General features: G+C 37.3%; 1 protein-coding gene across 3 annotated transcripts in view; it reads right to left on the reverse strand.

Annotated features, from left to right (window-relative positions):
• ZEB2 (zinc finger E-box binding homeobox 2) overlaps nt 1-24,988 on the reverse strand; it is a 124,308-nt gene that overhangs the window by 2,768 nt on the left and 96,552 nt on the right. For all 3 annotated transcript variants that reach the window (XM_008584989.1, XM_008585005.1, XM_008584998.1), the window contains 5 exons: nt 13,689-13,877; nt 12,658-12,872; nt 9,765-9,873; nt 6,865-8,834; nt 5,327-5,507 (listed from right to left, as the gene is read on the reverse strand). In XM_008584989.1, the coding sequence (XP_008583211.1) occupies nt 5,327-5,507; nt 6,865-8,834; nt 9,765-9,873; nt 12,658-12,872; nt 13,689-13,877 (2,664 nt within the window). The remainder of the gene's footprint in view (nt 1-5,326; nt 5,508-6,864; nt 8,835-9,764; nt 9,874-12,657; nt 12,873-13,688; nt 13,878-24,988) is intronic.

Here is a 24,988-nt window from a genome sequence, read left to right on the forward strand (position 1 = left end):
AATACTCTTCAGCTAGAGAATGCTGTATTTCCCTTGGCATTCCAGGCAGTTTCTAACCAGTGTTTGGAACTTGAAACCAGTGCCAAGCCTAAACACATCTGGTTGATTCCAGGCCACAAATAGCACTGGAATGCCTTCAACACCTTCCATAGCTGATAGTGACATGCCCTGGAGGCTTTCAATAACATTATTAAAGGTATTTGATTACTAATTGATATTATATATCACTGCATTACCGAATACCTGAAGTGTATAGAATGGATTCCTAATCTTATAACATGACACTTAGCAAATGAAAATGGGGTTGAATCTGCTAATGCTGGTTTTTAATTTGATTTGCTGAAATGCAAGTTTGAATTAGGAAATATAAGCACATAGATTCATGTATGTTATGACGATACATAGTGCTCTACATGACACACTTCTGACTTTAACTCTGGAATATATATATATATATATACATATATATATATATGTATATTATCAGTTTGATGCTCCAGAGTTAAAGTCAGAAGTGTGTCATGTAGAGCACTATGTATCGTCATAACATACATGAATCTATGTGCTTATATTTCCTAATTCAAACTTGCATTTCAGCAAATCAAATTAAAAACCAGCATTAGCAGATTCAACCCCATTTTCATTTGCTAAGTGTCATGTTATAAGATTAGGAATCCATTCTATACACTTCAGGTATTCGGTAATGCAGTGATATATAATATCAATTAGTAATCAAATACCTTTAATAATGTTATTGAAAGCCTCCAGGGCATGTCACTATTTAGAAAATGCTGTAGACTGCTATATGTTATTTCATTAATGGTCTTTATTTTACTGAACGTCCAATATAAATTTAGTGATGATAGAGGTGGTAAGGCACAATATTAAAGTAAGAAGTTATTTACCTGTAAGAGAAGAAATCAGAAAGAGACTACTAGTTGTATTGAAAGTTAAAAAAATTCCAATAATCTACTTCAAGGCAGCTAATAGTGTGAAGAAAACAAGTATAATTCAAGCCATGCAAGAACCATTGCTTAACTTTTGGAAAAGGTATTTTGAATGAGGTTAACTGGATAACAAAGAATTCAATGGAAATTCTGGGAAGATAGCGTGCTTTTCCATTTGACAAGACCAATGTGGTAGGAAGGTAATATGACAGGAAGCAGAAGTGTATTTGGGAAAAAGACAAGACATTTTGCCTTCCAGGAAACTTCAAGTCATTATGTTATGTTATTGGTCTCTTTTGTGTGCACTTGAACCTTAAAGAAAAGGATGCTATCACGAGAAAGGATGAGACAATTCTAGCATCAGCGATTCATTCATAAGGGCAACATAGGAGCGGTGTTAAATAGTGGAGATGGATTCTGGAATCTGACTGCCTGGGTTCAAATCCTTCTTTTACAACCGGCTGTACAATCTGTGGCATGTTAACCTCTCTGAGGATCAGCCTCCTTGTAGGTAAAAGGGAGATCATTTGGGGACCTAACTTGTGGACTGGGCATAAGGATTAAGGGAGACAACATTTGTACAGTGTTTAATACAAGGATTGCGCATAGTAGGCACTCAATGTTAGATCATTTTATTCTTATTCATTAATACATGTTCCATAATTTCCCAAGTTCTAATAGGATGCATGCATCAGAAGCAAAGCACATAGAAGAAAGGAATCTGAATGGAGAGCAGAGAAATTGTAGATGAAAAATTTCTTGGTGCTTTAGTTGCTATAGCGTGCATAGCCAACACTGTCTTACAACCTCTTTTGGATACTAATGTCTCATCAGCTCAGGAGCACAAAAAGGTCAACCAGTTAGGTCATTTCATGGAAAAACTGTGTGAATAATTCTGAATGAACATTACAGTTGACATGCCTCTCTCTTTTCCAAAGCAGCAAAACACAGAACAGTGTCCTGAGAGAGTGAACATTCTCTAGTACAGGTTTCAATGCCTTTTAGAAATGCTTGGGGGATGCTTGCTAAACTGCAATCCATCATATAGATATCCTATAGTTATAGGCAATCAATTTTCAGAGAATTCATTTGATAATAAACAATATGCATATAATAGAAGTATATTAATCCTGCACTATGAACTGACAACTGAAAGAATAAAATGTTCAGCTATGATGCCATGTAAAGGAAAGAATTTGGGAGCAGGCAAAAGTTTTGACCTATACCTTGCATTTAAACATTCTACTAATCTCCAGAAAGTTCATTAATAAGTATTTAATAAATTCCATTTTAATTGGAACTGACTTGAACCATCATCTATTTATCACTTGTTTGATTGGTTTACCTGATTCAAATCAAGATGTCTTAGGATGAAATTTCCACAAAAACAAGATTCAGAAAAAACATCCAAATTAATATTGAGTGAATCAAAACTTTTTTAGGGTAATTTTTAAAAATAATATCTAGGTTTATGATTCACTTGACAGAATGATAACTGAACTCAATAATAAATGAAAGGTTTGTGGTATGAAAAAAAAATGACCATATACCTGAGAAGCAAATTTGACTGGTAACTTATTTAAACCTCAGACTATCTACTCAAAAGTAGAAACATTTTTATTACTTTTCTAAATAAGGTGGGTTTAAAAGCACCTACCACAATATCTCAACAGAGAAAGCACTCAATAAATGTCAGATTTAAATTTTAGTGGAATACAAGTGAGTTCTTGACAGTGTTTAACAGGAGTTTCAGAATTTTTTATTTCACAGTCCTTGTTTGTGACAATTAATTCTACTGAAATCATCTTTTACATAGTGTTTCCTTCCTCTGTCCTAGTCCCAGGTCCCAGGAAAAGCAAGCAAGCAAGCAATAAGTCATTGGTAAGAAAAATTAAGCATATTACTTTGGGATCTGCCTAGGAAATAAATTAAACAGGTTGAGGCAAAAGAGCACTGGATCCCAACAGTAACTAGCTCATAATTTCCTTCTTAGTATAAATGATCCTGTATGTTAAATTGTAGGCAGACATAACAAACACACTTTATCAATGACACACGCATAATCAACACATAATCAAACGATCCAACTTCATTTCCCAATCTTAGAGTCAACTCCAAGACAGTTCTCACTTATAATTTTCATATTAAGACATTATCAAAATATTACTAATGCTTAATATAAACATACCATAAACTCGTGGGGCCCAAATTAGGATAAAAAAGCGTACTAAATTTCTACATGTTTCACATTGATAGAACATTCCTTAAGAACTTCACTTGGCTGGAACCTAACACACTAACAGTAGTAATGTCATAAGACGTTTGGTCAAGAGACCAAAAAGTTAACATGCTGGAAACTTGACGAGCTGGCAAGCCAATAGGAGGATAATTAATCACAAGTTTAGAGAAACCATTGGATGGTAAGCATCCTGTTGCTAGGCAATGTTTCTAGGCAGCAGATCTCACATCTTAAAGGACTGGAACAGTTTATTTTTCAAATTGATTATACATATTTGTGTTTGCCAACCTTTAGGTCTTTTGACTATCTATATATCTATGAAGCATGAGGACTATCTAATTTATAAGAAATAAATATATTGACTGGATGTCAATATGTATGGTAGCTCTCACTAAAATAAGTTTTACACTCACCACGTAGTAAATGGTAGAGTTTGCATATACTTATATAATAAAACCAATCAGAGAGGGAAAGATGCCTTCAGAGATGTGCCTATTGTAGCTGAATAATGAAATACATGATATATTTGAGGTTGATTAAAATAGTAAAGTAAATTTAGGCATGAAAATACCTTTACTCCATAAACGCTTCAATAGGACCTGGTACTAAATAAAATATGTATGATAAAAGACAAACATAGGAAAATTTTGATGTTTCAAACACTGAATTATAGCACACAAGTATAAAAGCTGTTTGAATTTGCTATTCAAATTGGGTTGTCTTTAAGGCATCATTAGTTGAACTTTTAAAATAATAACCATGAAAATCAGATGATTAAAAAAATAAGAAAACTGGATCGTTTGCCATAAGAGCACTGTTACTTATCAACCTCGTTCTCTTTACAAATACCCTCAACACTTACTGGTATAGAACTTGCTCACCTTTCCCCCCACTCAGGCTGCTTCTGGTCAGTCGTGCTGCCTCCAACACGTGTCCAATGAGGAATAAAGAATCAGGACAATGACAAGTACCAGTGCTTCCCAAGGATAGTTTTCAGTCACCCAAAAGGTGGCTATGTATTTAGGCAGTCAAATATGATAGGAAATATTCACATTCCCTTTCCTTTTCTTCTTTCTTTTTCTTTTTTGCCACATCATCACTTTGCCCCCAAAAGCATTAATGTGAGGTTACTTTTTTTTCCCTCTGTATTAAAATGTTTGATACTAGACTTTCCGGTTTCAAATGAGGTGTTTTCCTATATCTTCCCCCAACCCCCCTTTTCTCCTTGCCAATATTTCGATTGACATCCTACCCTCATTCTGTTCCCATCTGGGGCCAGTACAGCACGCCACATTTCTAGTGGAGAAGAGCTGGAGATGGGTTAGGGGCAGGCTCAGTTCCCTTGTTGTGGTGGTGGGGAAGTCGGGGGAAAGGAGGAGAAGGGAGGGAGAGACCACAGGTGGAACTTGACCGCAGAGCTGCAGGTCAGATCTTGGATTGTGGGAAGTAATATTGCTTTTCCTTTAAAAAATTAACCCACTATTTCTCTACTCATAGGGAAGAATTAGACTGCTCTGGTCAACTCTTGTAGTTGTTTCTAATCACTAATGCATGAACTGGAAATAAACTCATTACATTTAGAAAGTTTTATTTTAGACTTCTGAATATAGGTGGTTTTGGTAGCTTATTTGGTCTACTGCTTTTCTTTTATGGTACTAACACTTGTTTTTTAGCTGATTCAAAATGTGGCAAATTTATAAAAACCAAACAAAATCATTCCCAAATCATGGCTTACTTGATGTTTGGATGATGAAACTAATACATCATTGACTGAATTTATTTTCAGATTTTTTACAGGTAGAGGTTCATCGCAGCTTAAGAATTTGAAGATATTTTCAATAACTGGCTTGTGTCATGCCATTTCATTGCCCTGGTCATGTAAATATTCCTTTGACATGATTCATAAATTTGGTTTACAGATTAACTCAAAAGATATGAAGACAAGCACACTCATAAACACACGAATGATCCAATAAACAGGCAACAAAAAGTCCTACTGAGCTAGGCAAAAGCATTATTTCTTCCTTGTTGAAGGTATCAGCATATGCTACATCTTATGTCGCACAAGTGTACTCATTAAATATTATGAAATGTACAGCAGGCTGGGAAGCTCTAACTAGCTAGTCAAAGTCACTCATACCTGTGTGTTCGTATTTATGTCGCAGAAGGGAACTGCTTTTCTGGAATGTCTTGTCACATAAGTCACATGCATACATGCCACTCTCTGTCTTCTTGATCTTCTTTCGAGACAGACAGGAATCGGAGTCTGTCATGTCATCGAGGCCTGACATGTAGTCCTGTGCTCCATCAAGCAATTCTCCCTGTGATATAATCACATAGTTCAACACAATCTCTTCTTTGTGTTTACGCCAAACAACTTCACATAGGCTGACATTTGGAGAACCTCCAAAGTACTTGTAATTAATCGATCTAGTTTTAAAAAATTATTATTTTCCATGAACAATAGATGAGGTCTCACATTTCAACAAAAATATAAACCTTCTCTGCCCTAGATGGTAGAGTTCACTGTTTTTCAAGGACAGAAAGTGAGAAAAACATAAATTTTTCTAAAATCCTTCATTTTCTTTATACCAGGAAATACCCATGAGTGAAAATTAAATGCCAGAATTTGTGTATTTTCCAGTGGCTTAACTTTAGAAATGATCTGTAGCTGTAGAAACCCCATTTTAATTGAATTTTATATTTAGGTACAAAATGTTATTATTATGCAATCTATTTAAATGTATGTCTACCAACTAAAGGCCTCAAGCTATATTTTTATATTTAATTTTCTAATTTGAAATAGGGAATATTAATAACACTTTTTATCAATGTTCTATGTTAAAACAGCCTTCAGCATTGAGCAATAATGAATGTGGATCAGTAAATTATTAAATTTCTTGATATTTATTTTGTCTTGATCCAAAGGAGTGCAAACTTGCATGATAACATACATTTCCATTTGCTAGCCCACAGTTCAGTTTTCTTAGACTACGTTTGCACTAATTAATATTAGAGAAGATTAAATAGGCTTAAATACATTTACAAAGAGGGCAGATGTACTGTAAACTGGAATACTGGAACAGCTGTTACAGAGGTGCACTGCCACTTATGCTTCTAGTTTGCAAACAGGGATTATACTGCTTAATATTAAAATATACCTGCTTTTGTATTCAAAAAACCACAAATTACTTACTAGTTTGAAGATCTGGTAAGAAATTATGTAGAATGAAAAAGTATTCTTAAAAATACTCTTCAAAATAAACTATTTTCTATAAAACAAAGTACATATCAAATTTATATATGTACTATTGCAAGTTATGAACATCTTTAAAAGCATGTGACTGTTTAAAACTTTAACTTTTAGCACTTACGTAAGTCCTACCAAATATTGCGATCAACGTATAATTCTAAAAGCAGATGAGTCCATCTTAGTAAACCTCAAAAATAAACATGAATTTCCTCTTTATCCTTTTTTAAAGCAAATATGCTTACAGAGTACAGTGCTCCACTGTTTTATCCATTCATTTTTCTAGCCTACTCACAGTTTTGTGTTCATGTTAAAACAAACTCTTCTATTTCTGCTGATTTTTTCACTAAGTTTTTTTTTTCCTACATGCATACAAACTATATGATTTTCATCTCATTTCTTCAGAACAGAAAGATATGTCTCATTACCTGAAATCCTTGTTTCCGCTGGTACTTTCTCCTTTGCTGCATATCAGCAAAGGTAGCTGCTCCAGTTGGGTAGGTATAGGCCATGTGTGGTAGGAAGCTCATCTGATCCAGTCCTGGGTATGGTCGTAGCCCAGGGATACTGGTCTGGACTGGTGGCATGAAGGTGGCAGGGGGAAATGCGCTTTGTGGTGGAAGAGTTGTGAATAAAGGTTTGGCACTAAATGGGTTCATGCCGAACACTGGGTTAGTGCTTTTGTTGTCCAGATTATTTGAATTTGAAAACTCCTTCTTGATAAAAGTCAAGTTCAGAGGCTCATCTGAGTTTTCAGATGATGAAGAAATACTGTTATGGTCTAAATTTATGCTACTGGCTTTTGTTTTGTTCTTTGTGGCTATAATACTTTTGGGTTCTCTCATTTGTTTTGGTAATGACAAGTCCAAAGGCTCAGCCTGGAGCTCCTCAGAAGAGAAGCTGTTTGGAGTGTACGAACTACTGTGGGAGTTTTTAGAAGATGTGGAGGAAAGATTTAAGGGTGAAGGAGTATTACTCCTGGAGTGGTCCAATTTTTCAACTGGTTTAATATTGGTAAAATGGGAAGGTTTTGTTAGCCTGAGAGGAGGATCACAATTCGTAACACTGTTGTGGAGTTCTGCTATAGATGGTGATGTTATGGAGTCCATAGGTTTTATGGGAGACCTGGGTAATAAAGAGTCTTTTGTGGGAGGGTTACTGTTGGGAGCTAACGGCTTGGAGTTCCTTTCCAGTGATGGTGACCTGGAATTTGAATACTGGTAGACTTTTCGTTGCTCAAACCATTCCTTCACAAATTCCTGAGGAAGGCCCACAGCAATGGAAATTTTCAGCAGTTCATCAGAGTTGGGCTCCATGTTCATGGCATAGTATGCTTTGAGTACAGACATGTGGTCCTTGTATGGGTTGATGGGGCTTGTCATTCCTTTCTCAGAAAGTACAGATGACAAGAGGAGGGCTTTATTATCAACAAAAACTCCGGCTTTGTTGGGGACCATGTTTTCATGAGGTTGCAGGACTGCTTTGATCTCTTCATTCATCTTACAAAGGTAGCGTTCATGCTGATGCAAGGGAATGGGGCCAGGAAAACTTTCTTTACAGAACTGGCATGAAAATGGAGTGGATATGTTGTGGTTCTCAATCATTTTGTCATCAGTGACCAAATCTATTAAAGTACGTAGCTTCTCTTTCTTGATGTTACTGATCTGTCTCCTTGAGTCAGTAGTCAAGCTCTGGAGGCAAGCTTTGGCTTCGTTGACTTTTTCTAATGTGTAGTCAATAATACTTTTAGTGGCACCATTATGACTCACTACTGGAAGACCAACAGGTGGAATATTAGGAGAAGTAACTCCTTGTTCCTCAGGTTGAGAACATGGATCCTTCATGTGATAACCTTTCAACTTGGAAATTTCTTCAGCCTTGCAGTCCATTTTTTGCCTGGAAACCGTATTGTCCACAATCTGTAGAACCTTTTGTACCTCGCTTAAATTACTATTCATGGTGGGAAATCCAAGTAAAGGGGTTTCCATCCCTACACCTAAGTGCTGCATTGGACTCTGAGCAGATGGATGAACTCCTAATGGGCTGGTGGCTCCAAGCCCACCATTCATAAAGGGACTAGTGCCACTAAACCCGTGTGTGGCCATAAGAACTTTATAGTCATTGAAGTCTAGTGGTTCTGTTTTAATTTTAAGTAAGCCTGTTTGTTCAGACATACTAAGTGGTTTTCCATTCTCCAACTTGTTTCTTAACTGGGTAATGGCTGAATTAGTAGGAGAAGAAGAAACAGAATTAGGGGAAGAACCTGTCTTGATATTGTTTCTCATTCGGCCATTTACAGAGATTAAACCAATACATTTCTTGCTGCTGATGTGCGAACTGTAGGAACCAGAATGGGAGAAACGTTTCTTGCAGTTGGGGCACTCATAAGGTTTTTCACCTAAAATGATAATTAAAATTAACATTACATTTCTTTGAGTAGGTCACAATTGCAGTTGTCTACCAAGACAAGAATCTGTGAAACCAAATGAAAGGAACACAATGGGGTACCTCTACATTCTAGGTGCTTAGATTAGAATTATGTGACCATAACTGTTTCTTGGCTTTATTTAGCCTGGGAGGGCATAATTCAAGATGTGAACAGTGGAAGGTGAGAGCTATCTATGCCTTTTTCAGCTAAGATCCCAAATCTTGTCTTGCCATCAGCAGCCTCCTATTTAAACAGTGTGTCAGATTAATGTGTGGTCAATAGCACAATAAAGATGTCACAGTATTTAAAGGGAAGTGTAGCCATGGCTTTAATCAACTCTGTGGAGATTCCATTGATTCTACCAATCCAACTAGTCCTTTGAATAGCATCCAATTTGGTAATAAAATGCTTGGCAGAGCTATCAAACTAGTTACAAAGAAGAAATCTCAGTGGTAGAATACGGTTCTGTGATACACAGCTCTCAGGAATCAGGGAATATTTATCATGCACAAGCTCTTATCCAGGATTCTTCAACTTTTTCTTTCATGGTTAAGTATCAAAAATGAAAATGCTTCAAATTTTCCAATTGGCTTTTTTCAAGTCAAAACTATTTAATCTGGAAAGTGGCTCTAAAAGGACAAAAAGGAGCCTCTAGATTTTGTAATAAATCAAAGCACATGTAACTTTTTAGGAAGTATAAGCATTCCTCTTCTTTTTATAAGACAGTGCTATTGGTGGTACCATAAATCTCATGAAGACAAATCAGGCACACATAGTTTATGAAATAAATTGGTAGTTCCAAAAAGCTACAAACAGGACTATGTAAAATTTAAACAATCTTTTAAAGCTCCCCTAATTAAACAAAATGCAAATTTGAGCACCAGCACCTCTGCTACTCACCACTGTGAATTCGCAGGTGTTCTTTCAGATGGTGTTTATACTTGAAGGCCTTGCCGCACTCTGTGCACTTGAACTTGCGATTACCTGCTCCTTGGGTTAGCATTTGGTGCTATAAAAGGAGAAAGACTGACATCAGTTTTATGCAGGAGAAACAAAGAAAATTTGTTAGGAATATTTTTAAAAGACCTCTATTTTTCAGACAGGCCAAAAGGTTCGAGTGCATGCTTATTTATCTGCCCAGTCTTTCAGAGTTGCAATAAAAGTGATAATGTGGGTAATAAAATTGGAACAAATAAAAAAAAGTGCTTTCACATGCACATCCAATACTTGCTTTAGAATTATTTCTGTAGTCTCTTTTCCAAAATGTTTCTTTGAGCTTTTGAAGATGAGAAAGTGTAATTGTAAAGATGTTTGTTGTTCTTTGTGTCTACTACAAATTTTATTATATGAAGATGCCCTGTAGACTGCAACTATTTTGTCAAGGAAAGAAAGAAAGACTTTCCTAAAAATTCTGAATAGTCTCAAAAAAAGAAAACAACAACAACAACAAAAAAGACACCCCCACATACAGATAACAAATTTTATCAAATTTTCTGTATCAGGGTAAAAATATATATCATAGTGAAGCAATCCAGAATTTAAAGAAGAAAGAAAAAGTCCTCCAAATCAAAAACATACAAACAAAAAGCCTTGACTATAAATATTTTATTACACGATAAGCATGTTTAAATTTCCCATTCACTGTGCCAGTAGCAAATGTAAACCCTGTTTTTCCTGAGGTGTTGCATATCAGATTTGATTCATTATCAAATATAAGGGACAACATCTTGGGTTATAGCTGCTCGAGCAGTTTTATCACAGGCCAGTAGGAAAGATTTCAATGACTTTTCATTTTCCTTTTTAGTAGTGTGCTAGGGAGTAGGGACAAAAAGAAAAAAAAGTTTGCTGAAAAGACAAGTTAAAAGCAGCAAAGATATAATCAAACACAGCTGACCTTTTTGAACAAGGGAAAAAAGCAGTGTGACTTAGAATTCTGAAAAAAAAAATACAGTCATCCACTCTGGATGCTCAAGGTAGGAGGTCAGCCTTTTTCAAGCAGCAATGACACAAAAGCCTTGTGCAAAAAGACAGCACAGAAACGGTATGACAACTGCTAGGGTGTGCTGAATCTTCCCACATTCCTAGTGAGACAGATGGTGTTACATGGGACACAGGGAGGTTTGTTCAAACAGCAGCAACCTTCAAAGATCAAGCAGAGCCCAGCCCGCCGAGCGCCATTGAGGGACCAGCGCTCATATGTTGCTGAGTTGCATAAACAAACAGCAACAGCTGCTTTGTCTCCCCCCACAGCCCTCAGAGGACTACTATAAACTTTAGTTGTGCCACTGTTAATATGATACAATCATTTTAATTTACTAATTGTAAATGCCATGAGCAAATGAGGGGACTTTTCAACACCAAAGCTACCATTCATAATGCGCCAACACAATCACACTTCTGCATGTGAAATTTAAAGCAGTTTTGTTAGATAAATATCTAGGCACTTTTTTTTTTCTTAGACTTTTTGTGCATATAAGCAAGGGGAGATAAACTGTTATATAAGTGTAACTATGTAAGCACGTTTTTTGTATAAGCGATCTTTGAAAAACATTCACGTGGCAAATCCAATCAGATATAAATGGAATGATTTATATGAGCTGTTCTCTTAAAATAGTAAAATTCCATAATACGGTATTATCACCATTGCTTGCTTGTGTTTGCTTGCTTTTATTTTCTTTATTTAAAGAAAATAAAGCCCATAAGGAAAAAAATATTAAAAATTTTATATATCATGTTTAATATTTCTTAAAATGGATATAGTGTCAAGGCTTATATAGGGTAACTCGTTGTGTTTGCTTGCTTTTATTTTCTTTATTTAAAGAAAATAAAGCCCATAAGGAAAAAAATAATAAAAATTTTATATATCATGTTTAATATTTCTTAAAATGGATATAGTGTCAAGGCTTATATAGGGTAACTCGAGATTTGTAGGACCAGCTATTGTGACTTAAGACACCATTTCTGTTACCATTTGAACACATCAGAATATCAATTTGCAGAGTCAATTCTCCCAGGAGGACAGAAAGACCGGTTTTGCTGAAACATTTAAGGGTCACCATGAATCAATCCTATTTAATCATTTTGTGGGTTTAAGAAGCTGTGCTTACCTGTTCAAGACAGAGTTTTCATTTTTAAGACAAGTAAGCCAATAGAGGCAAAGCAATATTAAAATTTAGCAGCAAATAAACATATCAAGAAGAGATTATTTTTTAATGTACATCCAGTGTTTTAGTATTAATCAAATTTATATATATATATATATATACAGACATGTACTATATGCCTTTTTTATTTTCCTTAAAACACTTAATTAGATTTCATAAACTAGTAGTAGCTTGTAAAGATACTCCAAGTAATTGAAGGTATTATATGACAAATGAAAGAAATACACTTTTCTTTTACTATGACTTAGATCCTATATAAAAAAATTTCTAAGTAAAACTAGGTGAAAAATGGAATTAAAATTGCTGAGATGTTTAATAATGTATAATTAAAAGGCTACAATTTCATTCACTTTTTGTGGAACATAAAAATGAAACTAAAGTCAAGTTAAAGTGCAAATAAAATTTCTAAATTAGAAATTAACACACTCATTCGATCGTGAACATAAGACTATTAAATCATATTAGAAGAGACCATCAAAAAATCATTTAGACCTCAATTAAAGCTATTACCATTAAAAGATCTGCATCTTCAAAATGCCATGAAAAATTAATAATGATTGCCAATCAAAGCAATATCGTTTCTCTAAGGGGTTATTATAGAAAGAAATCACTTAAAACCAACCCCCCACCTGGTCTGTCCCTGGCTTGTGCGTCACCATATGCCGCTCGAGCTGGGTGCGGTAGGCAAACGTGTAGCTACAAAGAGGGCAGGAAAAGTTCTCCTCATTCTTCTCGTGGCGGTACTTGATGTGCTCCTTCAGTGATGTCAAGCGCTTGTAGCCCCGGTCGCAGTAGGGGCAGGTCAGCAGTTGGGCAAAAGCATCTGGAGTTCCAGGTGGCAGGTCTGTAGCCGAGAGACGAGAGTGAGAGAAGCGGGCCAAAAGGTCAGTAAATCAATGGCAGCTAATGGGCTGACTGCCCGGGATGGTATGACAGGAATCACTGCAATCTGCTCCACCAGAGTGCCATCATTGCTCCCAGCCTCCGCACACACCAGTCCCATCGCACACCCAGGACGGGCTCACCCAGATCAGCTCACACTGTGCTAGAAAATTAATTAATTACTTGAGCATTTTTTTTTTTGGGGGGGGGATTTAAACAGCTGATAAACGAGGAAACTCTCGTTAGGTGACTGACAGTTCCTATGAAATCTTTAGTCAGATACAACTCAGGAATTGACAGTGTAAACGACCTTTTCAGGTGTCGGTCGAGAACAACGAAAGGTGAGGGTCAGTATTTCCAAACTTTTTTTTTTCCCCCAAATCTTTAGTCAGATACAACTCAGGAATTGACAGTGTAAACGACCTTTTCAGGTGTCGGTCAAGAACAACGAAAGGTGAGGGTCAGTATTTCCAAACTTTTTTTTTCCCCTTCAAAAGTAAAATATTACCAAAAGATAGGAATACATTTAGATATTTTTATCTCTTAGAAATGGGCTGTAATTGTTCTTGTTCTTTATTGGACGTACAAATGACACAAATTTGCTGACAAAAAAATTTCACAATACCCTAAAATTACAGTTCTAATCTTTGCTCATGAAATTCCATGCCTCTGCAGCTGTTCTTCAAATTTTAAGGTAAACACCCAGGCATGTAGTGCATTTGTAATTGTAACAGCTGCAGAGGTCAGTGTAGTGGCTAAAAATGAATTACAGCCTTACCATTTTCTTCTTGCCCATTGGCCTCTGGCGTGCCAAGGCGAGACAGCTCCTCGGGGGCTTCTGGGTAAATAATGGCTGTGTCACTGCGCTGAAGGTACTCCTCAATGCTGACCGCGTGGCTGTCGCGTTCCTCCAGTTTTCTTTTGGCAAAGTATTCCTCAAAGTCTGATGTGCAATTTGCATTCTTAACTGAAATCATAAAAGAAGAAGAAATGTCTTTTCAGGGCCTTTCTCCTAGGAGTCCATGTCCATCTTCATCACTGTTGGTAAGAAATGCTGACTTGCAGGAAGAATACAGATACCTGCCTGGGTTTTTGTAAGAAGGGTGGAAGATGACCAATTATTGATTGAATGCTTATTCTCATAACATATACAAAAAAAGAAGACATTTTGCTTCAAGTAAAACAGGCACATTTTATTTTTTTCTTCCAGGAATATTAATCTGCACAATTCACAAAGAATGAAAGAAATTTTAAAATGATTTTGAGCGAAAAATTTTTAAAAAGCATACTAAGATCCATAAACATGAGAGAATATAAGCTCAAAGCTACATGAATAGTCTATATAAAACTTCCTTTTCTTTTAAGAAAGGTATATTTAATTTTTTATTGCCCACTAAACTGAACATCCCTAACCACAGATACATCCTGTTGCTAAATATACACTTTTAACCCTCTACTCTCTGAATATCAGAGAGAGCCAGGACTATGTAGTCTGAGACAGATGTGAAACGACAGATATTCCTAGAGAGATAATAATGCGATCTTGTTTAAAAATCATGGAATGCGGTAGTTTATCTTTCCCTATAATTTCAATCTTTAGCTCAGTATTTTAAAGCTGCTGAAAATATAATTAAGGGCATAGCTGATAGAAATAAAATAAAAAGTAACACAGGGAGTTAAGAAACTGGCCATACTACTGTGTGATTTTTATATGATTTTAACTTTTGTAATTATGACCCTATTCCCGTGAAGTGAATAATAGTTGTAAACCAATTTTCACAACTTTTGTCACATGACTCTGTATATCTGAAATCTCTAGATGTATTTCCGAAGTAAGCTGTGGCTCATATGTCCTAAATAAATTTTTTTATGTATAAGACAGAATTGGAAGAGTAGCTATTACATTATCCTCTCTCATGGGTAGGTGATAAAAGTGCTATGCTAGTATAATTAATGGTGGAATCTTACTATCATAGTTTTTGAGAGCAGTTAATCTTGGTTCTACTAGATTCTTCACCTTACCCTCTCTGCTATAAATGACATGACATTTGCCATTCTAATTCTCCTCGGCAAGTTGTGGCAAGGTGATGTTCAAGCAAGCCAGTCAAATTTTTTTTGGCTTTTATTATTGTAAACTTGTGACTTTTAGATGAGAAGAATAGAAAGTGGAACCTTCCGTTATTTCAATAAGTATTTATTGAATGCCCTGTATGTGATAGGCATCGTGTCTTGCTCTGGTGAGAAAAACAGATCTAGTCTCATCCTTTGGAAAGCCAAGAGAAAGATCGATACAACTGATATTATTTAAAAAATAAATACATCACTACAAGCTCAAATAAGTATTATGAAAGAAAGTGGTATGGTGGTATAAAAGAAGTAACAGAGGGAACTGATGGGATCTAGAAGAGCAGAAAAGCTTTGATTGAGGAAGCATGACGTTAACTACTTTTAGAAGCTGGGGAAGACTGGCATGTGCAAGAATATGGTGACTGGAAGGAGTGTGGGACACTTAGGATGTAAAAGGACAGTGCTGGAGTGCAGAGAGTGGAAGGGGAGCAGCATAATGGTGGAAAGGCAGCCAGAAACCTGACCATGCAGCAGGCAGCAGCCATTGAAGAATATTGAGAAAGGAGGATGGTTGGATGAATTATGATTACTTGCATTTTAATTAATTAATTAATTAATTAATTTTTTTCCGTTTTGTCTTTTTTTGTGACCGGCAACGGATCGCAACCCTCAGTGTCGCGCCCGTACCGGACCGGGACCGGCAACGGGATTGCAACCCTTGGTGTTGCACCCGCACCTCGCTCAGCCAGTTTTTTTCATGTCCGGCAACAGATCGCAACCCTCAGTGTTGCGCCCGTACCGGACCGGGACCGGCAACGGGATTGCAACCCTTGGTGTTGCACCCGCACCTCGCTCAGCCAGTGAGCGGCCGGTCTGTATGTGGGATCCGAACCCTTGGCGGGAGCGCCACTGTGCTCCCAAGCGGCGCACTGTAGCAGTGCGCCACCGGGCCGGCCCTACTTGCATTTTTAAATGATGACTCTGGTTACAGTACGACAGGAATTGGAGGAAGAGAAAAGTAGATTCTGGGAAACCAGTTAGGAGTCTCCTGCCCTAGGCCAGGCAAAAGATAAAGATTAAGAAATTGGCGATGGAGATGAAGAGAAGTGGCTAGATTTGAGAGATACTTAAGAAGTAAAATCCCAAGACCTGGGGAAGAATTGGGTTTGCCAAGGTGGGAGATGCTAAGATACCTCCCTCAGGTTCAGGTTTTCCAAATTTGATGGATAGCAGTTGACATTCACCAAAGCAGAGAACACCAGAATTCTAAAAAGACTTAAAACTATGAACAAACACCTGAGATCAAATGAAAGGAGATGGGAGAATTATACTTTGTGGACTATTAAACTAAATGCTAACCAGTCCTGAATGCTGTGATCTCACACCTTTCTCTTTTGCCACTCCATCTTCTGTTAAAATGAGCAGGAACAACAGTCTGATTCCCTGATCTGTATTTCCCTCAAAAATATGCTTGGAATGCGCAATCATGGACTAAGATTTTATACCATGAAATTTTGCATAAATCTTTTTCTTAGCTGGACTTAGGAGAAGAATTGGACATTAAGATCACTTTTCCACCACTATATGCACAATGCCACGGACTTTCCAAAGGGTACTTACTGGTGGTGATTGTGATGATGTCATTTAACTTGCATCATTGAGTCCCTAGGGAGTATGCAGGAACGGCCAACTTGCATAAACTATTTGTTCATTGTTTTGGATCATCAAAATAATTTCAGGGCCAGCCCGGTGGCGCACTGCTACAGTGCGCCGCTTGGGAAGTGTGGCGGCGCTCCCGCCGAGGGTTCGGATCCCGCATGCAGACCGGCCGCTCACTGGCTGAGCGAGGAGTGGGGGCAACACCGAGGGTTGCGATCCTGTTGCCGGTCCCGGTCCGGTACAGGCGCGACACTGAGGGTTGCGATCCGTTGCCGGTCACGAAAAAAGACAAAATGACAAAAAATAATAATAATAATAATAATAATTTCAGACCTATCAAAAACCACCTTTGTTTTTACTGGCAAGAAAAGATAAGAGGGGCAATATGGTAGATCCAAGACAAACATCTTCTGAATAACTTGATTGATTTTATCAGTGACTGACCTATTTTTCAGTACTATGATAGTAGAAAGTAACGTAATAGCTTCTATCTGAACCCGTACCTACTTGAATGTTGTTAAAGTTTAAAACATGATTTATTTAAGTTTTTTTGAGCACACTGTCCCACTTGATGACCTTAGTGTAACCTTGTAAACATAGATGGATGTACATTTAATCCTCCAGTAATTTCTTCTCATACCTTCTCAAGAGATTTTGCATTTAGTCCTAAAATTTACCTTAATGTCTTGCAAATATCTCAACCTTCCCTAAGGTTAGGTAAACTTTTCTCTATCCAAAAAAAGAAGTTCATTAATTAAAAATGTTTCCTCATGGTCATGTGTATTTTAATATTGTCAGGGAAAATTTCTAGGTCCCTTCAAGTCGGAAAAGGCTTAGTTTTCTTAGAAATATGTAATCATTCTTACTAATATTGCTTATTAATGATACTTTCATAAATACTTTTATGTCTGTCCTAGATATTGATATATATTTTTTTCCTTTTTGTCTTTTTTTGTGTCCAGCAACGGATCGCAACCCCCAGTGTCGCACCCGTACCGGACCGGGACTGGCAACGGGATCGCAACCCTCGGTGCTGCGCCCGCACCTCGCTCAGCCAGTGAGCGGGAACCAGTCTGTATGTGGGATCCGAACCCTCGGCGGGAGTGCCACCGCGCTCCCAAGCGGCACACTGTAGCAGTGCGCCACCGGGCCGGCCCTAGATATTGATATTTTTAAGTAGATAATGTTAAATATCAATATGGATGACTTAAAAAATAATTGCCTAAAAAATAAGAAATGTTAACAGTACTCTAAATAAAGTAGAAATATTGGTCTCCAAATCGGTCAGTACTCATAATCAAATTCTTTTAAGATATTTTCTCCAAGATACTTAAAAGTGGGTTTTACTGAGTGTTTACAGGTAGTTAAATTATAATGTGGCCCTGACATTGAGTCCTTCTCCTTTTCTGTTTCCCATTGCCATTCATTTTCTTGTAACAAGCATGTGTTACAGGATTTAATAATCCTTCCGAGGGCTGGATTCACATAGGAAGACAGGTACTCTATTATTACGTTTAGTGTCCTGCATGTTTGCAATTTTTATAAAAAGTTGAAAAATATATTTGAATATGATGTTAAGCTATTTTAATAAACATAAAGATGAATAAATAATTCTTTTGGAAAAGAAAATATCTTGGAGGGTCCAGAAAAGCTGCAGCAAGGATGTGTAAACAACTGAGTAGAGTCATTCATTCATCCCTATGTTTAATAACTGTTTATTGTGTGCTTACTAGTGCCAGACTGTGCTTGGGATGAGGACATAATGTTGACTGATAATTTTTTTCTTACTCTGTGATTCTCATATTTGGAGACATATTTTCATACTCTGTGATTCTGCAATATACAGACATATAAATACATACATGTATAACAGGGGATCATATATGTATACTTCCTCAGTGTAATGCAAAAATTATTTATTTATCATATTTTGCTCATTTCACTACGTTAAGGAGAAGGGACCTGTGCTGTGGAAGCAATCAGAAACCTAGGAAACTGTATTCATTATCTTTATGAAAAACAGTCTCTTTATTCATAACACCTTAGATGATAAGAAAACACAAAAATCATTTTTAGTTTAGTCATTCATATTGAATTTTTTAGTTTAAAGAAGCACTTATTCAGCATTTGTTGAGGTATATAAATTTTCATGGCTACTTTGTTTAAAATTGATTAATGAATATAAGCGTTTCATCATTAAAAATTCATGTTTGCAGTTTTGCCAAAGGCTTCCAAAATATGTACTGGCACTAGATATCCCAAAACAACCAGGAGGGAAGAGAACGATCTTTTTCCCATTGTACTACCGCACGGGCAGCCTTGCGGAGCCTCCGACCTGGCAGACGTGTGCAGAGCCAGGGAAGGGTCACCAAGAGCAACAGAGAAGTTTTCTTCTCTTCCTGGGAATTAGTAAAGCGTCTTGGCTGTACACCCCTGCTCTGACATGGCTTCTCCAGAGAACACATGTTCAGATGCCAATGAGAGTTCCCCACATGTAAGAGCTTTAGGAGAGAGGTGAAGAATGAACAGAATGGGAAGCTGTAGTAGTCTGCTGGATCAAAATCCCCCTCAATAGCAGGAAGCAGCCCAGTCAGGGACAGAATCTAATTTTATTTTATTTACTTTTTTTTTTTTTGTCTTTTGTCTTTTTCCGTGTCTGGCAACGGATTGCAACCCTCAGTGTTGCCCCCGTACCAGACTGGGGACCGGCAACGGGATCGCAACCCTCGATGTTGCCCCCGTGCCTCGCTCAGCCAGCGAGCGGGAACCAGTCTGCATGTGGGATCCGAACCCTCGGGCGGGAGCGCCGCCGCGCTTCCCAAGCGGCGCACTTATCCAGTGCGCCACCGGGCCAGCCCCAAATTTTAAAGTTAGATTTTATATTAGGGGATTGTGAAAATCAAGATTTAGAGACTACTAACCCTCAAACAATTTTAATTGCTATTTATCAGTACAGAACAATATAGAATTCATGACTTTTTAAAAAAAATTCCCAAGTTAGACAATATACAATCATCTACGTTACTGTGTAATCTAAAAATTTAGAATGGGTTTATCAGGTGATTTTGCCCAGCAATTCAGTGCTCTCTTCAAATGCTTTTCGTAGGGACACAGGACGCCTAAGTGCGCAAAAGGACGGTCAGTGGTTTTCATTCTTTTTTATTTTTTTGGTGGTGGTGGGGCTGTTGGTAGGCCAGTACTGTATGGGATTTGAACCCTTGACTTTGGTGTTATAACACTGTGCTCTAACCAACTGAGCTAATGGGCCAGCTCAGTCAGTGGTTTTCAAAATGTGGTCCCCAGGCCAGTGGAATCAGCATTACCTGGAAACCTCCTCGAAATGCCCACTCCAGACCCAAGGAATCAGCAATTTGTTTTAATAAGCCCTTCAGGAAATTCTGATGCATACCCAGTTTAAGAACCGCTACTCTAGGAATTCAACCCTCTGCCTCACATGGCTAGATAAGACACTTAGTAACACGATTTTGGGGAACAGCACTGAATTATCCCCATGTCAGGTAGCCGAATTATCTCAACCGAAGTTCACATGCTCCTTCTTCATTTACTGACTATCCTCTGCATATAAATCATTGAACTTATCACATCATGTTTCTGTCTTTCCCTTATATGTCTGTGAGCCGATGAAGCCAGGGGCCATGTCTTATTCAGCTTTGTATCACCAGTGCCTCGCACAGTGCCTGGGACACAGCTGTTACTCAATAATTGGTTACACCAGGTTCAGGAGCCTTGGACTCCTCATCTTGGCTCAGGTATTTTGTTTTTGAATCTCTATTTTCTCATTTGTAAAACAGCCAGTGTGTGCTTTCCGGGGGTAGCCTCCAAGTTCCAGAATTTCATAATTTCAATTAATTAATTACCCTAATCAGTTTTCTTTTTATTCACTAGAGAATTTTATTAGTATTCTTTTCGATTAAAAACTCAAAGCAATGCAACTCTCTGATGGGGGAACCACATGTGCAGATTAAGAAAAAATATTCTTGAGGTGCTTGGAAGTCACACACAACATCACAAGGAAAACATACTCAAAGCAATGCAACTCTCTGATGGGGGAACCACATGTGCAGATTAAGAAAAAATATTCTGGAGGTGCTTGGAAGTCACACACAACATCACAAGGAAAACATTGCTTCTTAAATATGTGTTGAATGAATGAAGGAGGCACTCAAAAAGCTCAGGATATCAGTTATTTCTTGTGGGAACTCTTGCTGTGAAGCGGAGATAGCGGCTCCTAATAGCAAGCAAAGCTAGTAAAACCACAGCATTCATTAGCCAGGAAGTGAGCAGGCTCTTCTTGGTGTACACTGATTATTGTCTGAAAATGACCCTCCTGTCTAACCTGCCAAGTGTTACTTCTGTTTTTCTCTCCTCAGAACCTATCTCTTTCTCTACTTTATTTAAAAAAGATCAATGTATGAAATTAACTAAAAAAATTTTTTAAATGATGATTTTCATGACAGATATCTGACTAGATGACAAAACTCTTCTAACCTATAAAAATGTGACAGATACAACCAAGAAGAAAATGATGGGCTTTATAATAGTATGACTCCCTCTTTGCTAAGTACTTAGGTACTAATTGAATTATCTGATAAACTGAGCTTGTACAATTGATTAACACCATCCATCCACTCAGCTCTTGCTGAGAAATATATTATGGTCAAACTTGTGTGACTTCTGTTATCCATAGAAGAAAGCTAGCTAATTTTAAAGTTTTCCTTTAAACTCCATGTAAGAGAAATAAAAGGAATGGGAAGTTACTAAACACAGAGAATAATAAAGGTGCAAAAACGTTCTTACTCTTTCCCCCACTTTCTTCTATGCTAATGTTATGATGCACAGAATTTACACTTAAAGAGGCCTAATTGCTTGCTGGCCTGCTAAGCGTATCACTAATAATACCAAATTAGGGCAGTTATATCTTGCATTACTCTTTTTCTTGCTCGAGCAAGATTTTCATTCTAGGTTTAGATCTTTGTTTGGGATTCCATGGCTCTGGAGATACCCCTGGAAAGATCCTGAGAACCTGCACTGACCTGGCGTTTCTATTTGGTACTTCAGGTGGTGAATCTCAGATCCCTCTCCTTCCCATCCTGGTTTACACTCGGCTATTATTCTAATGTATTTTGTGAGGTGTAATCAGGACTGGCTACATGACTTGCAGAGCCCAGTGTAAAATAAAATTGTTGAGAATTTCAAGAGAGTAACAGCAGAACCAACTAAGCGTAAGGCCCTCCTTAGCAGCCCAGCTCTTTGTCTTCTATGTTCCTGCCTCCTGGTAGAATTTCATTAGAAGAAAGGGTAGGTTGGGGTGAGGCCCAAAGTTTCTAATTTCCTCATCTAGTGGATCATGCAACTAAGGTATAGGGGGCATAGGGAGGTTAATGATTCATACTAAGTTCCACAACTAATTTCTGGAAGAGTTGGATGTAGAATTCACATATTCTAACTCTTCATCCATTGCTCTTTCTGTTATATCATAATGACTCAATGTGAGAGAAGAGAGGACCCCATCTTTTTAGTTCTTCATTGTGCCTGATTGGAACCATTTGAACAGGCCTTAGGTGCTAGAGAGATCACCATGCTATTATAAGGAACCGTAAATAACATTATTACACTATAAAATTAGTATGGGGAAAGCCAATTAAAATGCCCACTTCAGTGTGAGTGTGTGTGTGTGTCTGTATGTATGTATGTAATATTACATTTTTAACTTTTTTCTCCATTTTTTTCATGTCCCTACTGTTCTGAGTCTTATGTTCCTATTATTTTTTGACTGGGTGATCCAGAACTGGGTTTATTGGGGCAAAGAGAAAACATCATAAAAGTTCTTCAGATTCTCCATTCATAATGCTTATTTTAAATTTCCATTTAACATTTAAGGATTACATTTTCCTAATTTGGATATTTCTTATTTTTAATCAAGTTTCTAAAAGCACTCAATAAAGAATAACTTTGCAAAGTACACTGCAAAGGTGAATTTTGATTAGCTATTATTTTATTAGATATTTTATGGCATGGTAAATAAAAAATGTCTCAAGCTTATCTTAGGACTAGAAACAAAAAAGAACTTAATTCACGGTTCATTTTGCTTTCCCATTTCACATATTACTTGTTTTTCTCCCACATGCTTAATGATCTCCTCCTACATGCGTTCCACTTCAGATTAAATGAAACTGTGTCATCCCCTGACAATATCCCATCCCTCACAGACTTTTCCTGCACAGCCATTCCTGCTTTCATCCATGGTGACACACAGAGCAGACAGGCTGGGTCAACACACTGCTTAGTTTGCACTACCATTTCAAACCAGTGTTCCTGTTTTATCAATTTGTTCACCATTTATTTGTTTATTTATTGACTGATTCAACAAACAACCTGTTTATCAACCATCAACACTGTATAAACACTACACCTACTGAGAGGGAATATGGAGAAAAGCAAATTTAACCTCTACCCTCAAAGAGCCTCCCCTCTGTAACTGTAACGTTTTAAAGTCTAAAGTCATCCATTTTCACCATCATGTTTTAGGACACTGCCGGTATAGCTCAAGTAAAATGGCACCTGTCACATGATTATATTTTCCCCAGGCTGCCATTGCTACCATTCTGGGAAACTTCACTACTTAAAAGGTAGTCCTTGCAGAATCTTGGCTTCATAGTGCTTTGACTCTCTCTTGTCCAACCACAGGGATGACCACATCTTGGTACTGGGCTAAACCTGGTACAATTCCATCTCTCAGAACCTGCACTAGGAACCTTCACTCTCTGATTTCCACCTGCTCCCCTTCCCCATCATTCAGTTCCTCATTCCCTTCAAACAGGTACTTCATTGTGATGATCAGGCCCTGACAATTCCCCCAGTCCATTTCACTCATTCTGATTTTACTTGCCTCAGTTCTTCCTGGAACTTGAAATCACTTCCATCCCTGCCCTTTATTCTTTATCATTCTTGCCTTGCCAAAATAAGATACAGTCCAATTTCTCTCTTCCTAGAGTATCAAAAATATCTAAAGAAACTTAAATAATTGTATAGTCTAGTGGCAGACTATGTTTTCAAAATAGGATATTGTTCCCTGATGCTATCTGAATCCCCGTATATCATCCACAGCGATTACTCTAAATTCCCACTCCTCAAGATTCCAATCTGATTCCTACTGATTTACTGCTGATAATCTTTTTCCTACCTACTTCAAAGAGTGCAACTCATATGGTGTGAATTCCCTAGACCACCTTAGATTCACCCAAATTCTACTATCATTCTCCCGTCTTCTTGTGATCTTACACCTAACAAAAGACACGATCTTGCCCACTGCTATGGCTCTCATCTAAAGCTATTCCCTCTCAGCTCTTCTGATAACTTACTCCATCTTTCACCAGCCTCCTTTTACATTTTCAGCCTTTATCTTTCTCTGTCTTTTGCATAGAGGCATGTTCAGCAAGTTTTTGTCCTAAAGAAAACCTTCCATGAAATTTGCAATTTCCTTAAGGCACCTCTCTATCATCCTATCTCCAATATTTGACCCTACATTCTCTCAGAAACCCTCTGCAGTATTAAACACTCTGCATTTGAACCTACATAGCTTGTTATGTTTCAAATAAAACATCTTAATTCATAATCATGATTATCAATAATAATAACGGCTAGCAATGAACTATCATTTATGCCCTAACATTGTGCTGAACATTTTTTCCACATTTCTCATGCATCTACCATTGTCTTATTCACCCAGATGAATGTAAGTCCCTAAGACCAGGACTATTCTTTGCTCACTGTATCTTTTGCACTGCCTAATAAAACGCCTTGCACTTAGTAGGGTCTCGATAAGTGATTTGATTTGAATAGCTAATGAGGCTGTAATTATTTATTTGTAAATTTTGTTTTCCTGTCATTATTATTTTTGTTTTTCCTATTGGCAATGTAAAATTTTATGTTCATTAAGGGCAGGAACTAAATCTTCTGTTTCCTTAAAGTTTCTTTCTCAAGTCTCAGTTCAAATTCTGCACACAATGAACATTCTGACTGAAAAAGAAGGAATGTAGGTATCATAGTGGTTATCAAGCAATAAACATTTGTTGTTTATCAATTGTTATTGAGGGTAAGAAGGAAAAAAAAAGGTAGGATTCTCAATGCTAGTCAGTTATCAAATAAAAGAAAAACCTTTGAAAGCTTTTGTCATCATTATACACAAACATTGTAAATACTACTAAATCCTCCTCTTCTATAATTAAAGAAGGGATACGAGATAAAGATGAAATAAGATAGAAAACAAAACTACTCCTTCTTAACCTTTATGTTTTAACCTCAAATGCATCACCAAAGCAGTGAAAAGAA

Source organism: Galeopterus variegatus, unplaced genomic scaffold (assembly GCF_000696425.1).
Source record: "Galeopterus variegatus unplaced genomic scaffold, G_variegatus-3.0.2 Scaffold104, whole genome shotgun sequence".
Lineage (NCBI taxonomy): Eukaryota > Metazoa > Chordata > Mammalia > Dermoptera > Cynocephalidae > Galeopterus > Galeopterus variegatus.